Source organism: Esox lucius, chromosome 14 (assembly GCF_011004845.1).
Source record: "Esox lucius isolate fEsoLuc1 chromosome 14, fEsoLuc1.pri, whole genome shotgun sequence".
NCBI classification, from domain to species: domain Eukaryota; kingdom Metazoa; phylum Chordata; class Actinopteri; order Esociformes; family Esocidae; genus Esox; species Esox lucius.
In genome coordinates, this window is record NC_047582.1 from 17548518 (window position 1) to 17565713 (window position 17196).

Consider the following 17196-nt stretch of genomic DNA (forward strand, 5'->3'; position numbering starts at 1 on the left):
TCTTTCTGGAGAGGCCAGGAGATGTTCACGTTACTCTGGCAACTTTTGTTGTGTCCAGTAGAAGTAAAGTATTTCCCTGATAATACAGCTAACAGGCTGAGTTAGTTCTACTGCATTTATTATAGCTAGTAGTATCAATCTTTTTAATGGCTGCAGCTGAGGGAAGAGCAGACTGCATAATATTATGGGCATATCCCTCATCGATTTACCTTTTGGGACATCATTGAAAATGTTGTTTTGGATGCCGTATGGCATCTATATTAAACTTTTATTCTGGCTGTCAAATTACGTTTATTTTCAGGAAATAATACACAACTTTTGGTTTGTTCCTTTTCCCATATAACACCCTATTAAAAGTGAATAATTAAGCATAGCTGTGCTCTGTTGCCCCTACTTAGTATGATATTGAAGAGACATCTGGGAGAAAATATTGCCTCTTATCCCCCCAAATGAGCTCTATGTTTTTCCCTATCCCTTTATCACTGCTTGTCCCACAGTACCCCTCTCTGGAAAGATGCACATCACAACATCTCACGCCACACTGAACAGCTCTACTCATTAACACACTTTTCAATGTGTTATAGCTTTCTGTAACTACCTAAGTTGGAGAACTACCTAAGCAAGGAGAACTCTTTTATACACCACAGAGACAGCCTGCACAAAGCCTTTACAATAACACTCTCTACAAATATCATATGCCCAATACATTATAAAGCACTGCATATTGTACTAGTAATAATACAAGAATACTCCAGGAATGATGCATGTTTTTTTCAGTAATGATGCTTGCATGGTGACAGTAGTGTCAGTTTCATAAAATCGATAGCAGAGAACCGGTGAGGATATGACAAAGCCAGGATGATTCGGTGTATAGAGATGAGTGTTAACACAATACCAACATTTTGACTTAGATACTCATGGCAGGTTTAGTGAAGAAACACTCCATACCAAAATTAAACTCAAAAACTGAAACAATACCCAATACCCACAATGATTTCACGATAAAAAAGCACTGCAAATGTTGAATGCCCATCATTAAGGTCTCTTCTGTCCATGATAACATACAAAAAGTGTAATTGTTTACTATATTATCTAGCAAAGCATTATTTACTAAGTCTGTTGCAGGCAAGTCATTAACTTGAACTCCACTGTAAAAGAAAGCATAGAATTGTTTTCCCCCCTGGTGCTAGCGTAGCATTTGGTTTGCAAAAAATAGTGTTTGTACAAATGTGCATCTAGGCATACTAAATACTTTTGAATAGCGACTTTTATGGCAAATGTATGGATCAACATTCTGTTTATATTTAAATTGATAGAATAACAGGTACGACAAAATTAAATGCAACTGATTATCTTGAGATTATTGGGAATATTTATACACATAATTTTATAAGAAGTATGGAATGTCATAGAAATGTTAATACCAAACTGTTTTTGGCGTGAGGGGATAGGATTTGAAAAGGCAGTATTGGGAAAGAAAAGGAAGAAGAATGTAGCATGTGGAACAGATGATTGGATTGAAAAAGAGAGAGAATATAGGCATTGCAGCAATGCATGACTATCTGGGTAGGGGCTGAGTGGGTGAGGTTGTAGGAAAGAGAAATAGAAAAGGAAACAAAGTAGTGATCAGAGACAAGAAGGGGGCTTGTAGTAAGATATGTTGCAAAACATCATTTAGTGAAGATAAGGTCAAGCACGCTGTCTGCCTTTCGAGTGGGAGGTTAGTGGAAAAGTATTGGGGTGAAGGAGGAAAGGTTTTGAAAGAAAGAGGTGAAATTAATGGCAGTCGTTGGGAAGTTGAAACATTGACAACATTACATTCAAAAGGGAATAGGTTGGGGTGCAATCACCCACCAAGGGAATTGTTTTCTGTTGCTATCCATATTTCCATCAGGGCCAAAAAGGGACGGAATGCCAGCATAGGCTGACATGAACTTTGCCTTTTTGACAGCAGATCAATAGTTCCAAACGCTGCTTGAGCCCAGGATTCCACATAAGTTGCGTCTGAAGATTAGAAGGATTGTGGCCATGTTGAGGGGAGAAAACAGGAATACATAATGCCAAAATGGGGAAAAGGCTAATTGTTATAGATTAAATATAAAACAGAAAATTATTGGTTGCATAAGTATTTACCCCCTTTGCTATGACAAATGTGAATGAGTTGTAATGCAACTTATTGTATTTTTAACGTTACTTTAATTATTTTTCTGAATAGAGTCCAACTTTGTGCAATTACGTTGTTTCACATTATTTCATGTAAAATATTCTTACCTCTGGGATGTCCTACAGTTTAAGTCCAATTCCTAACAAAAAACATGAAGGAACATTCATTCAAATCCAAAGCAAATCCAGAATAAGGTTCTTAAAAAGAAGAAATCAGGGGAAGGATATTGACTGTTGCCCAATGCACAATAAAGTTCATTATAAAAGGACCTTGTCTCCACTGCTTCCCCAACAACTTTAGATGGATTTGGATTACCAGGGCAAAGTTTTCAAATTGATTGTCAACATGTAGAGAGAGAATTTGTTTGAATTATAAGATTCCTAAAAAGTTTTGCAGCAGGAAGGTATGGAGGACCAGAACTGCTAAAATCCAAAATAAATAAATCAATCAATGTATACATAAAAATATAAAACAATGTAATGAAAATGTTATTAAACAATAAGTATATGCAACTAAATGTTATTGTACACAGAAACACATTTATAAAACATGACATTAATTAAGAATTTTTTTCAGTATTTATTTATTTCCCAATTCATTAATTTGCTCAATCTGTTATTCCTGTATTCATTTATTTCCTTAATCTTTTATTCCTGTATGTATTTATTTCTATATTTCCTTGTCCATAAGCCAATGTGGGAGCGTGACTTTAACAATCAAATGTAGCAATCAAGCCCAGAGAGAGAGATTGAATCAGACTGTGAAGAAGGTGTGAACCCATGTTACGCACGTGTTGGATATCACCCAATAACTATTAATGAGAGGTCTCAAGAGAGGACTATTTTTGTTTTGAGTAAGTCAGGCAAGCCTGCTAATACAAATCCTGACAGAAAATGTCGCAAAGCATTACTGGTAGGAAAGTTGTGGATATTATCATTTAAATTTAAATAAAGACTATATTAATACATTTTAGGAATTTGAAAAGGCCAGAATTAACCACATTACATACAAGTTTTAGGCAATGCGCTAAACGTATATAACGTATTCTGGGAAATCTAAAATACATCCTCTGGTGCAATTAACCTGTCTTGTTGCGATGATAGCTACTCCCCTGACCACCACTATGCCATACAGCTGACTGACTCACCCACTACCAATAAATATAGAAATTAGTACTGTCCAACGATTAAAATAATTAATCGTGATTAATCGCATAGGTGTCTGTTAAATAATCACAATTTTAGAATGTGTACAAATTTGGTCCCAAATAAACAATTACATTTTTAAAATGCAGTGCATTATGTTAAAGACATATAATGTTTAATGTAAACTATGAACACTGCTTGATATGAAATCAAATAATTACAGGAGCTGTCTTTTTCCAAGTGGGTCCATTCAAACAGGGCATGTCATGGCCCTTAAATGTCTCCCCTCAAATTATCACAATGACTGGCAGAATCTATTGGTATCCCATGTAAATCGAAATAGAAAGTTACTGGTCTATGATCCCAAAGTTCTACCATCATCTACCACTGTGATCTTGATCATTAGAATTATGTTTAAAACACCCATCAGCCCTTCTATCTGGACAGCTGCAGGCATGTTATCCAACACTGAATCTCACCTATGCCTTTCAAGGTATTGTACTTGAATGGAGTTCAGGTCAGGGCCTGCAAACAAGTAGCTTTTTTGATAGGTGTTTGGCAATAGCCAAATACATGTGTCTTTATTAAATGATTTCCAAATGGTAGATTACTTACAGTAAATGAGCAAAGGCATAAGGTAGACAATGTAGCCAGAGATGTTTATCCACAAATCAGAATTATATATGTAATTTATTTATGATCAGTGTAGAAGTTGTTAGTAATGTGATTAGAATATGTATTAGTGGAAATGCGAAATTAACTAGTTTAGGCTAGCAACAATATAAAATAACTTACCATGCTAAAAGCAAGTTTAATAGGTGGATTTGTGCGCACAGCGTGTAGGGATCAGTTTCAGAAAAGGCTCAGAGAGACACGGCTGTTCTTATACTGTAGATATTCAAATGTCCAAATTGGAACAGCACAGATTGTGTTCTAGCGTACGAGTACTAACATGTTGTTACACCCCTTTCACATAAAAACAGCATGCCATCTTTGAAAGCTTAAACGCTCCATTTAAAGGAAGGATTCACAGACAAGTGGTGAGTAAACCCGATTCATGACATGAATGCGTAGGCGACTCTAGATTGTTATTGTCAAGATGTTATTGCTAGTGTCCTTGTCAAGATGGCTTGCTGTGTCTCCCAGTATAGTCTCAAGAGCATGGAGGAGATTCTAGGAGATGGGCCATTATACGAGTAGAGCTGGACAGGGTCGTAGAAGGGCATCAATCCAGTAGCAGGACTGGTATCTGCTCATTTTTGCGAGGAGGAACAGGAGGAGGTCTACCAGAGCCCTACAAATTGACTTCCAGCGGGCAAATGGTGGGCATGTTTCTGACTAAACTGTCAGAAACAGACTACATGGTGGCCTTGAAGGCCCCTCTAGTGGGACCTGTGCTCACAGCCCAGTTCAGTGCAGCACGATCTCTGCAGTCTGCAATGTTAGAGAAAAGTTAATACACGCTCCATACCATCTACTGTGCCAGCTATTGATAATGTTTAATTATTAATATATTTTAATCTGTTAGGGATTATGGGAGTTATGTAGGCGGTTTTAAGTGTTATTGTTGACAAATTGATGGATTTATCAGTGGCACAAACTTTTTCATTGTTTTCACCAAGGATCTATTGTTGCTTACAAAATCATATTAAAAGTGAAATAAAGTTCTGACATGATTTCTGTCTTCACATAAACAAAAGCTGCATTTTCAGTAAAGGTCTATTGAATTTTTATATCCATTGTACATTCATAATCTTGTTATGTATGTACGTGTGTGTGTGTGTGGGCAGAGTCTATTGTGTGCATGTGTCTAATGCTGAAAGGATAGATATTTATATTATATATTGTATTTATATTCTATTTAATAATCATTCATTTGTTTGCCTGATTTAGTGGTTTTATGGCCTGGGCATAAATGCTATGCAAGTACCAGATGGGTACAAACTTGAGTCCTAGACCTATTAAAATTAACAGTATACTGTCAGCCCATAATATGTACCAGAACCTGTGTACAGTTCAAGCATTGCCTTTTCCAAATGACTGTTAACTATTTACCTGCAGCAATTTGGAAAGCTATGTTCTGTAGTGTCTGTTTTGTTTTCGACAAGTCAACTTTTCATCAAATCCCCACAGAAAACTGTTCATTGACGTTTCTCTCATAGTTTCCCATGCCTGTTTCTTGTCCCTCCAGTGTCCTGATGGGCTGCAGCCAATGAAGGATGGCTCAGGTTGCTTTGATTCCTCTAAGGGTACAGACTGCACAGACGGCTTCAATGGGGGCTGTGAGCAACTGTGTCTTCAGCAGCTGGTGCCCCTACCGGACGACCCCAGCTCCAGCAGCGTCCTCATGTTCTGTGGGTGAGTCAGTCAGTAGCAGGAAACATAACAGTTTAATGGAAGCAGCTCTTCAGGGTTGATCCTGAGGAACATGGACCAAACAGTCATTCTGCAGGTGCCAATCAAAAAAGACTGTGTTAAAATTGAAACTTATAACTCAGACAGCAAAGCTTAATAAGAGCAGTTGCTTACAGTAGGTTGTCTAAACCAGTTGCTGAAAAGTAAAATGGTATAAAGAAGGATAGGACCGTTCTTCTTAACATGGCCAAATAATCCAGAACAACTCTGTTGTAAAATGTACCCTTGTTAACGCATCTCAACTATAAAATGTATCCTAGTTTACACACAACAACTGTAAGCTAGTTTCTAATTTTTACCTCCACAGTGGCAGTTTATGAAGTGGTCTACAGTATGGAATGTGGATATGGTAGACTTCTATAGACCACTTTACAAGATTGCCAGTGTGTCTGAGTGTTTCATTTGCCTTAAGTGAATGTGTGCTTTGAGCATCTGAAATATGTCTGAATTAGAAAATGCTGAACATGCATATTTTAGCTCAGTTTGTCTTGAACTGAAACAGGTCTGGGTTTAAATGTTTGGTATGCTTACACAAGCTTTATTTTGGAATACTAGACCGCTTAACAATACACAATGCTGCAGTCTATTAGTTTCTTTGTTGAGTATGCCTTGATTTTTGGCTATTTAGAATGTTGTAGTATATGCATGTTTCCATAATATCAATGCCTTAACAATATGTTTTTGCTTCCGTTTCAACAAAATTCCCTTCCAAACCCAGGTGTGTTCAGGAATACAAGCTGGGGGTCGATGGTCGCTCATGTTACCTTCAGACAGGAATCTGTGAGAGTCCAAGGTGCCAGAGACTGGATGTTCGCTTCAATGGCACCCTCTTTGGGGAGATGCTGCATGGCTACAACAACAAGAGCCAGCAAGTTATTCTTGGACAGGTTTTCCAGATGACCTTTCGGTAAGTTCTGCTCCAGAAGAGAACAATGTTGTATACCTGTGATGCATTCACATAAGTTGTAATCAAAGCCAAGTGAATTTGAGGCAGGAGCTTTGATGGAAAAGGGCCGTTCCACCTGTCTCCTTGTGAACACTTGGTTTCAAAGACCTGTAAAGAGGATATCAGCACCTCTCACTTCAGATTATTCCAAAATCTGTTATTTTTTAAAATCAGTAAGTAACATGTCATTAACCTTCCTTAAACCTTTTGCAATATGTCAGCCAATTCAAATCCCTTGCTTGGGCGGAGCACCAAAAGTGCACGCTAAATTGTTTTAATTACAACATTGTGTGAGGTTGGATGATAAATGGCTGTCCAAATACGTTGATATATATTGTGTTTGTGGTGAACAATATGGATCTCTCAAGAACAAAAGCATAACCTTTTGCATGGTAAATCATCATTAGTTCAAATGGACTTCACACTTCATTTAGCGAATATAACAGGATCTGTAATGTTGAGTGTAGCTCTTGATATTTTTTTTAGCTCAGTGTACATTTAAGTTAAATCTAACCTTTATTTTTAGAATGACACGTAGGTCTCTTTTACAGCTGAGCATTTACTTACATAGAACATACAAATATTAAAAACGCAATCATGAAAAAGGGTCACTTATCGAAGATTTGAACTGTCCTATAGGCAAAAAAACTCAAGCAAGGTTATTCTGCAATATACAGTATTCCATGAGTAAGAGGCACAGTAGACAAAAGCAGTTTTCCCTAACTCTGAATAAACCGACAGTGAGGGAAACAGTTTTGACAGCAGGTTTCATAATTGCTGATTTCCCAATTTATTGTTGCTTTAAGATAGTTTGGACGTTTTTGCATTAATGCCTTATATACAAAAATAAACCAATGCTTGGCCCTTCTGAAAGCCAGAGGGTCCAAGCCAACTGAAGTGCATAGAAGACAATGATGTGTGTGAAAGTCAATACCAGTAATTAAACAAAAAGCTGCATGATAGACTGCATCTTGGTATTTTAGTACTGAGGCTGAATCATGCATATAATGTATAGCCCATATGGAACTGAAAAGTCCACTAATAGTGACTTGTACAATTGTCTATCTATGTTGGGAAGACAGACAGAATTTGGCCCAGAGTCCAAACTGGCAACAAAGTGGATGAACTCTTTATCAGGCTTTTAATGTTCTATAGAATTGTGCAGATACACCTTAATCTTAATGGACAACCTACGATTTTAGATAAAAGATAAGAGCCACAGGTAAGTTTGTAATTCATGACTGGAAATATAAAATCAATTGTGTTTTAATTACTAAAAACTGCCCCAGAGAGTGTCTTGTCAATCTTAATAACAAAATGACACTAACTAAAGAAGAGAAGGTATGAACTGACCTACCTGGGTCGGGGTTTTCCTTACAGTACATCATGTCAGTTGTCCATGTGCCTTTTCAATGTTTGACGACTGCAGCCATGCATAATTTTCACCTTGAAGTAGTATGTCCTTTTCCAAAAATAGATAAAATTGTCTACTAAGGAAAGAAGCTTTAACCGCAGGTGAAGATATCAAAGGTGACTAAAACATTCTGTACCACAACAGCGAGGTGATTGGATTGGGCTTAAGACAGCAACATTTTAGCCAAATTCTGTGAACAATGAGTGAAATAAAAACTGTCTAACCTTCTCAGATTTCACACACAATATAATTTAAATTATGTGCAACAGTTTTCAGTTATAGATTCTGTTTTTTAATGGTCAGCAGAATTCCAAATAAATCCATTACCCTTGCTTCTGGAAAACAAAGGGTTATGGTATCTCGAACTTTCATTGATCTAACCATAGCGCTTCCCAATATGATGCTAAACTGTTGTTGAACATTCTCATCCAGATCCCTCAGCACAGCTCAAGCACTTCCAGGGGTTCCTTAAGAATTTACTGCCACTGATCACTGGGGTAGAAGAAACATGCCATAGCCTCATACACAGACAATGTGAGCTGATGAAGAAGGAACCTCTGGACTTAGGAAATCAGGATCCAGTGCACCCTAGCTTTTCAAATTTGGCAGAAATGTTTTGATTACCATGATAGACGGCTCAGCTGGAGGCTGGTTACCTGAACTTCTAAGTCGTGTTTCCATAGCTGGTTAGCCCAGTCCAGGATAGGAGCATCCTCTGATTCATTCATTAAAGACCCACTGGCTATAGACTTTGGGGGAGATCCTGATGGGAGGGAAAATGACGAGGCAATGGCCTGTCCTCAAAAAATTCTGCCTGACATAGAGGCTTTTTCCGTGTCTGTGAAATCGACCCATCATTTCTGCTCTCCAAAGAGACCACCATTATAAAATAATCAAAACTATATGGTCGCAGCCTTAAAGGCCAACAGCATCACAGACTAGTTTTGCTGGTTAAATAGTGTTTATTTGTAAAAAAATAAATATATATTATATTCATGTATTTATATATTTATTTTTTATTTATGTATTAAAATACTTACTACCCAAATAAATGGCCTTAGTTTAACTTTCAGGAGCCCAAGAATATTGCATAGTACTGTATGTGCAAAAGCTGCGAAGCAGACAATGTCTTTTGAAGGGAAGGCCTTGCCTATATTTAGCAAAACAATGTCAAACCACTTTCTACACGTATTTCAACAGCATGGCTCTGTAATAAAAGAGTCTGGGTGCTAAACTGGCCCATTGTATACATTTACCACATTAAGACCATGAACTGTTGAGCAGCTGAAATCCGATAACAAGCAAGAATGGAAATAAATGTCACTTTTAAAACTACAGCAATTGGTCTCCTCAGTTCCCAAACAATTACAGAGTATTGTTAAAAGAAGACGTTATGCAACACAGTGGTAAACATGTCCCTGCCCCAACTTTTTTTAAACGTGTTGCTGGCATCGAATTCAAAAAACAATATAATTTCTCAGTTTCAATGTTTGATATGTTGTCTTTTTACTATTTTCAATTAAATATAGAGATAAATGATTTGCACATTATTGCCTTCTGTTTTTATTTGAATTTTACGCAGTGTCCCAACTTTTTTGGAAATGGGGTTATAATATAATAATAATATGTCCTCTGTGGAATCCATGTCTTTGAGGCGTTTGAGTGTTATTCTGGAAAGAATAGAGGGCACATGTTTGATTGAGTGCTTCTAAGTGCCTGCAGCCATAGGCGCTGATACTGTGGGTGCTCCGGGGCTCGAGCACCCACGGAAAATAGCGAGCACCCACGGAAAATAGCGAGCACCCACGAAAATACCTAGCACGAGCACCTACGTGGGCCAGACCGCCAGTCCGCCAGTAGGCTACATTCATTTAAAATTAAACTTGCCGTTGGTGATATGTAAAGCGTCTGTCACACTGTGATTGGTTATGTCGATGTTAGTGACAGCGACATAACCAGTCGCTTGCTCCGGGTGCTCCCTATCCACCAATCACAGCGTTTCTCAGATGAAAAAATGCCACTATCAAAAACTCGTAGCAGAAATTAGGGAGAAACTCCCAGAAACTATATGTGTCTTTTTTTTAATCGATATTTAGATAATAGCGCAAAAAATTAATTTCCCACGAACTGATCGCGGTTAGGCCTACGTGTCAGTTAAACTCCAATCCTGTATTTGTGATAAGTGGTACATTTTGAAAGATCTACTTTACGGCTTTATTAATAAGTAAATGAATAGGTGTGCGTAGTGCGTTTATATATGTATATATAGGTGTATATATAGGTATATATAGGTGTGTATATATAGGTATATATAGGTGTGTGTATATATATATATATATATGTATATGGTGTGCGCCTATGAGCACCCACGGAGGAAAACATAAATCGGCGCCTATTCCTGCAGCAACAACTGTAGAATAGCTTGAGGCAAAGAAAAAGCTGGTTTTAATTGCTGTATGTGGCTCAGTCACTATAGTATTATATTTGCCACCCTGAGGGTTGCAGGTTAAACCTATATGAAAATGTAGGTACTGTATGTACAAACAAATTTAAGTCACTTTGGATAAAAGTCTGCTAAATGGCATGTTTTGTTTTTATATTGTACAATGCATTATCCTCTTTGAAACTGCAAATGGATGCCTTTATTATTTAAAACTATTTAGCAAACAAAGGATTTTTGGATGAAAATGGAGTATCCAGTTTGAATAAAGAATTTAAAGCCTACTTTTTGTTTTATAGGAGATGATAGCTCACAACAAACATTTGGAGATAAGCTGCCACCCAAGTTAGCACAGACAGACACAGAAAGCTAGAGGGAGAGAGAGAGCCTGTTCCCAGTTAATTTCCTGAATTTATCTTCTCAGTGCAGTGTCTTATCCTGGGGAGTTTAGTGAACACCCATTACCAGCAGCTCTTGCACGCTCCCACCAATGTAATGAGATGCCCTGAGACTAGTATTCTGACTGTTCAGGTGAAGGGTTGAGCTTGAAAATAGACCGTAAACAGCTGAACTGCTGCTAAAGCCTTTGGAATACAGTTTGTCCCTATGTTCTTTTCTGTGTACGTAATTATTTTTGTTGTATCTGTGGTGCCTAAGCATAAATCCTGGTTGTCTCCGAGTACACATAGAAACCCACTGACTCTTGGTTCTTGCTGTAAGAAAGAACTTAACCGAACAAAATCTACAATGAAAATGCAACTGTTTTTTTTCCCTTTTTTTTTTTTTACTGAGATATATGATCAGATGATATAAGCAATATGTTAATTAATACCTAGTCTATCAGTTTCCAGACTGGGAATATAAATATGCAACTGTTGGTTAGAGATGCCTTGAAACAAGGACTGTGGATCGGAAAAACAGCCTGTATCTGAGGTTAACATAATTTGCCCCATGCAGCACAACAATTTCCCTCACAATAAGTATATTTGGCTGTTGACTGTGGCGTGTAGAATGTTGTCCCACTTCTGTTCAGTGGCTTATGTTGCTGGATATTTGCGGGAACTGGAACACACTGTCGTGTACATCAGTTCAGAGCATCCCAAGCATCCTCAGTAGGTAACACATCTGGTGAGTATGCAAGCCATGGAAGAACTAGGATATCTTCAGCTTTCTGGAATTGAGTACAGATCCTTGCGACATGGAGCCGTGCATATCATGCTAAAACCTGAAGCAATAGCGGTGGAAGAATGACATGAATATGGGCCTCAGCATCTCGCATTATCACATTGACCGCTGTTACAACGCTGAACTGTAGTTATGTCAAGATCCTGATGAGGATCCGATGAGCATGCAGATGAACTTCCTTCAGATGGTTTTTCACAGTTAAAGCAGAGATTGTTTTGTTGTGCAAACCCACTGTTTCACCAACTGTCTGGGTGGCTGGTCTAAGATGATCTCACGGTGAAGACGCTGGATGGGGAGGTCCTGGGCTGAGGAGGTCTGTGTTTCTGATGATGCTTGGATGTACTGCCAAATTCTTTAAAACAACATAGGAGTTCCCCAGCATAAAGTGCACAAACTTTGTAATGATCATTTTGTTTAATCAATATCTTGATATCCGCAACATATTAGCTGGGTGGATTATCTTGGCAAAGAGAAATCCTTTGAAATGTGTTCACACAATTTGAGGGAAATACATTTGTGTGCATGTTTAAAATGTAGGCTAAGGGGACCAGCATTTGTTATTCAGTGTATGACAGCATGCGGACTCAATAACAACAGTACCATTGTAAAGTTTATTCTTTTAACCCTTCACATTGCAACTGCGCTCACAGATTGCCTGTACGTGCTAGCACATCTTGACATAATCCTGTTTATACTTTCAAAGAATGAAGGACCATTTTTTTCTGTCACTGGCTTCATTTCCCCCATTCTGATCTGGCATGGGGGGTCTCCTGAATATAACCTGACAGATTTGCTTAGAGCTGGCCATTGATATGAAAGACCCCAGTACAGCACACCACGGTGCTGCTTCTGGGATTTTGGAAGAAATCTGCAGCGGAGGTAGGCAGCTAAGACGACTTCAAAGGTCACAAGGCTAAATTACACTCCATGGCTGACCTAGTAGACCAAATGTCACCTAATGTGAAACTAGCTTACTGAGAGGGAAGGTGGGAAAGGGTACGATGGAGCGGAGAGAAATACGTAGAAGGTGCATGAAAAGGTGAGATACATAGGAAGAAGACAGAAAAAGAGTAAGCAAGGAGAAAAGAGAAAAAGAGAGAGAGCAAAAGGTGTGTGCGTGCTCTTCCAGTGGTAGCGGAGCGTGCCTATCTGCTAAGGATTAACTGTGCCTTACTGACCCAGGTCTGGCGTGCTTTAACCTCTGGATGTGGGATTTGCAGTGGTAATCCTGTTTTTATACAAGGAAAAGTGGCTAGGCTGTTACTCTGCACCCACTGCAGCACCCAAGGGAAATGTAAGATGATTGGGAATTATACTGAAAATAGTCTACTCATGGTGTTCTCATAGGTGCAGTTAACCATAGACCAGGCCCTGTAATAGCCCAGTTTGTAGAGCTTGGCACTTAATATGACAGGTTTGTGTCTTTAAATCCTACAGGGGGCCAGTATGAAAGAAATGTGAATGTAGGTCAGGGCATCTGCTTGATGACTTAATATAAAATAATACCCAATTATAAATCACTTTTTTATTACAAGTCACTTTTTTCTCTTAATGCAAACTGAAGAAATGTACTGTTTGTAGTAAACCTGTGGTAAATTCTTCCACACAATTTTCATGATATTCCTTAACTTTTCTTAAGATTTGTCTGGTTTTGTTATTTTTTAAATAAAAAAATATAGTGATTCCACACTGCTTTAACTATGCTGAGATCGGAGCACTGACGTATCAATCTAATACTGTAAGTGTTTCATTATTGTGCAGAAAGCTAAAATTTTTGCCGAAGTTGTCCACTTCTGGGAAGACATGTCATGGTTAAAGTGTATAATTATGTGCCAGATGACTCTGCCAAATACTGAGCAAACTTATTTGGATCAGATTTTTGGATCCTGTGTTTTTCTTTGTCAACCAGACAGTTCAATAATTTATTTTGGACAACACAATACATTTTTGTATTGTATATTTTATTGTAATATTATTTACTTATATTTATTCTAATGTTATGTTGTGCCTCTGATGTCCATGTCATTCATTCTCTATTACATTTGAATAATGTAAAGTTAACATGTAGAATAGTTTTAAGAATATTTTAAGAATATTTTTAGAATATTTTTAGAATTTTTTATTTAGCAATATGACATGGATTTCTGCAATGTAGATTTCCCAAAAAAATTATCAAACAATTTTATTTTACAGTGAAATTGTCTTTAGTGTTATTGTGCATAAAAGTGATGTAATGATTGCACACGGAACAGAGGGATGGATCCAAGCGCAGAGTGCAGGGGCCCTTTTATTAGGGAGAAAACACAGTAGTGCAGAAGGAACAGGCTGTAACGTAGTCAATAGGCAGGCGATGGGTTGGTAACAGGCGAAGCAAGTAGGTAGGAGGCAGAGGTACAAGTGGGATAATCCAAAAGAGGCGGTCAACAGGCAGGCAATGGTCTGATTTCAAAATTAGGCTAAGACAGTGGCACACTCGGGACTAGAAGGCTCAGTAGAGTTGCAAACACAAACAATACCTCACGAAGACTGACAGCAAACACAGCACTTATATAGGGGTTTAACGAGACAGATGCAAACGATAATGGGGAATGGGTAGGCTACATTCAAGGCAACGAAGGGAAACCGGGCACATCCCGGACCTCACAAGTGAATTCTATAAAACCAACAAAGTTTCCCTCAAATGTATTATTATTTACTGCCCTCATAAATTGGCTTGTGGATGTCATAGAGCAAATTCAAAACCACCACCTTGCTTGAAAAACTACTGCATATACTATTCCAACTGTTCATTTATAAGGAATGTATTTGTTTAGTGCAACTTATGACCATCCATATCCCCTTTTACCGACTGGTACTGAGCTTTCCTTTCGATTGATAGAATGGTAAGTAGGGATCATCCAGAAAAACCAACCACATCCTCAGGTTCCAGAGACTGTACTGATTTGAACAAGGCTCATGATGTTTTTAGAATGGCACCCCTGACAACTACACACGTGTTTGTATTTCTGACTGAGTGGTGACAAACACTGTGTTTCCCCGGCTTTTTCCTTTCAAATGCAGTATACCACGCATTTGTTGTGAAAACAATTTGATATTTACAGATGTCTTTGTGACTTCTTTCTCTTCCGGAACTGGCAAAAAGACAGCAAACACAGCATTCTGGCAATGTAACAGACGAATGGATTACATAGGCAGATTGACATGAGTCTGATTCATACAGTAAAAAAAATGGTGCTGCTTGCTCAAACATACTATTGGTAAAACCATGTGATAATGTCATCCTGTCTGGATGAAGGGACTGCAGACTTGAGAGAGCTTAAAGAACAAATAACACTGCAGTTGGACTGAAACACAGACTTGAACTGCGCTTTAATGCCAAAACTAGGTAGCCGTCAAAGCAGTATTTTCAAAAAAATGTGGACAGTACATTTAACACTAATAATTAAACCACTATTTAACTGTCCTATCATTGATCCTGTATTGACACTTTTAGGGCCGATTTCGCAGACACAGACTAACTTTAGTCTAGGACAAAAAAAACAAGCTCAATGGAGTTTTCTTTTGAACTAGATTTTTTAGTCCTAGACTAATCTTAATCCATGTCTGAAACCGACTCTTAAAGTCTGTTCCCTAAAAGATGGAGGTCTGTAGACTTTAGAATGAATTTATAGGCTGTTATCAGCCTACAGTCCCGAAGTTACACATTTTACATATTTAAGGACTGAGCAGCCACTTTGTTTCCAACCTAAACCCCTTTCAATATTGACAGACCACTTCATTGTACCTTTTTTTCACCCAATTTTTATTTTTATTTTTATTTAATTTAATTAATTGTAATTAATTGTTTCTTATGGTGCTTCTGCTCTATATTGTCTGTCTGGTAACAACTTATGAAAAGCAAAACGGTTAGTTAATTTCCCTAAAAATACAAACTGGTCAGAAGAAAACTGCCTTTGCAGAAGTCAGATAAAACACCTGAGGCTGCAGGAACTCCTAAATCATTAAGAGCTGGAGAGAAAAAGAGTGTGGCATCGAAATGAACTGTTGTGTCTGATAGCATTACACTCACCTAAAGGATTATTAGGAACACCATACTAATATTGTGTTTGACCCCCTTTTGCCTTCAGAACTGCCTTAATTCTATGTGGCATTGATTCAACAAGGTGCTGAAAGCATTCTTTAGATATGTTGGCCCATATTGATAGGATAGCATCTTGCAGTTGATGGAGATTTGTGGGATGCACATCCAGGGCACGAAGCTCCCGTTCCACCACATCCCAAAGATGCTCTATTGGGTTCAGATTTGGTGACTGTGGGGGCCATTTCAGTACAGTGAACTCATTATCATGTTCAAGAAACCAATTTGAAATGATTCGAGCTTTGTGACATGGTGCATTATCCTGCTGGAAGTAGCCATCAGAGGATGGGTACATGGTGGTCATAAAGGGATGGACATGGTCAGAAACAATGCTCATTTAGGCCGTGGCATTTAAACAATGCCCAATTGGCACTAAGGTGCCTAAAGTGTGCCAAGAAAACATCCCCCACACCATTACACCACCACCACCAGCCTGCACAGTGGTATCAAGGCATGATGGATCCATGTTCTCATTCTGTTTAGGCCAAATTCTGACTCTACCATCTGAATGTCTCAACAGAAGTCGAGACTCATCAGACCAGGCAACATTCTTCCAGTCTTCAGCTGTCCAATTTTGGTGAGCTCGTGCAAATTGCAGCCTCTTTTTCCTATTTGTAGTGGAGATGAGTGGTACCCGGTGGCGTCTTCTGCTGTTGTAGCCCATCCGCCTCAAGGTTGTGCGTGTTGTGGCTTCACTAATGCTTTGCTGCATACCTCGGTTGTAACGAGTGGTTATTTCAGTCAAAGTTGCTCTTCTATCAGCTTGAATCAGTCGGCCCATTCTCCTCTGACCTCTAGCATCAACAAGGCATTTTCGCCCCCACAGGACTGCGGCATACTGGATGTTTTTCCCTTTTCACATCATTCTTTGTAAACCCTAGAAATGGTTGTGCGTGAAAATCCCAGTAACTGAGCAGATTGTGAAATATTCAGACCGGCCAGTCTGGCACCAACAACCATGCCATGCTCAAAATTGCTTAAATCACCTTTCTTTCCCATTCTGACATTCAGTTTGGAGTTCAGGAGATTGTCTTGACCAGGACCACACCCCTAAATGCATTGAAGCAACTGCCATGTGATTGGTTGATGAGATAATTGCATTAATGAGAAATTTAACAGGTGTTCCTAATAATCCTTTAGGTGAGTGTATACTAGCCATACAAGAAACTGTAAGTATTTTATGATGCTAGCTGCTAAGGGTTGTGTGGGTAGCTCACACAACCGTGAGTGCCATGTCAAGCCCCAGAATTCTGCATTAGTAACTTAATGTACAGCAGGTGTGGAAGTTTGAGAGGATTTTCAATTGGCTTGTTTCATGTTGTCTGGAGTTGTAACTGACCTTTCACTCG

The 17196-nt window shown here is 38.5% G+C and overlaps 1 protein-coding gene across 2 annotated transcripts in view; it reads left to right on the top strand.

Moving 5' to 3' along the window:
* The window catches only part of LOC105014997 (astrotactin-2), a 410989-nt gene that overhangs the window by 280347 nt on the left and 113446 nt on the right, over window positions 1-17196 (top strand). For both annotated transcript variants that reach the window (XM_020053557.3, XM_034296748.1), the window contains exons 12-13: window positions 5501-5667; window positions 6443-6631. In XM_020053557.3, coding sequence (XP_019909116.1) covers window positions 5501-5667; window positions 6443-6631 — 356 coding nt within the window. The remainder of the gene's footprint in view (window positions 1-5500; window positions 5668-6442; window positions 6632-17196) is intronic.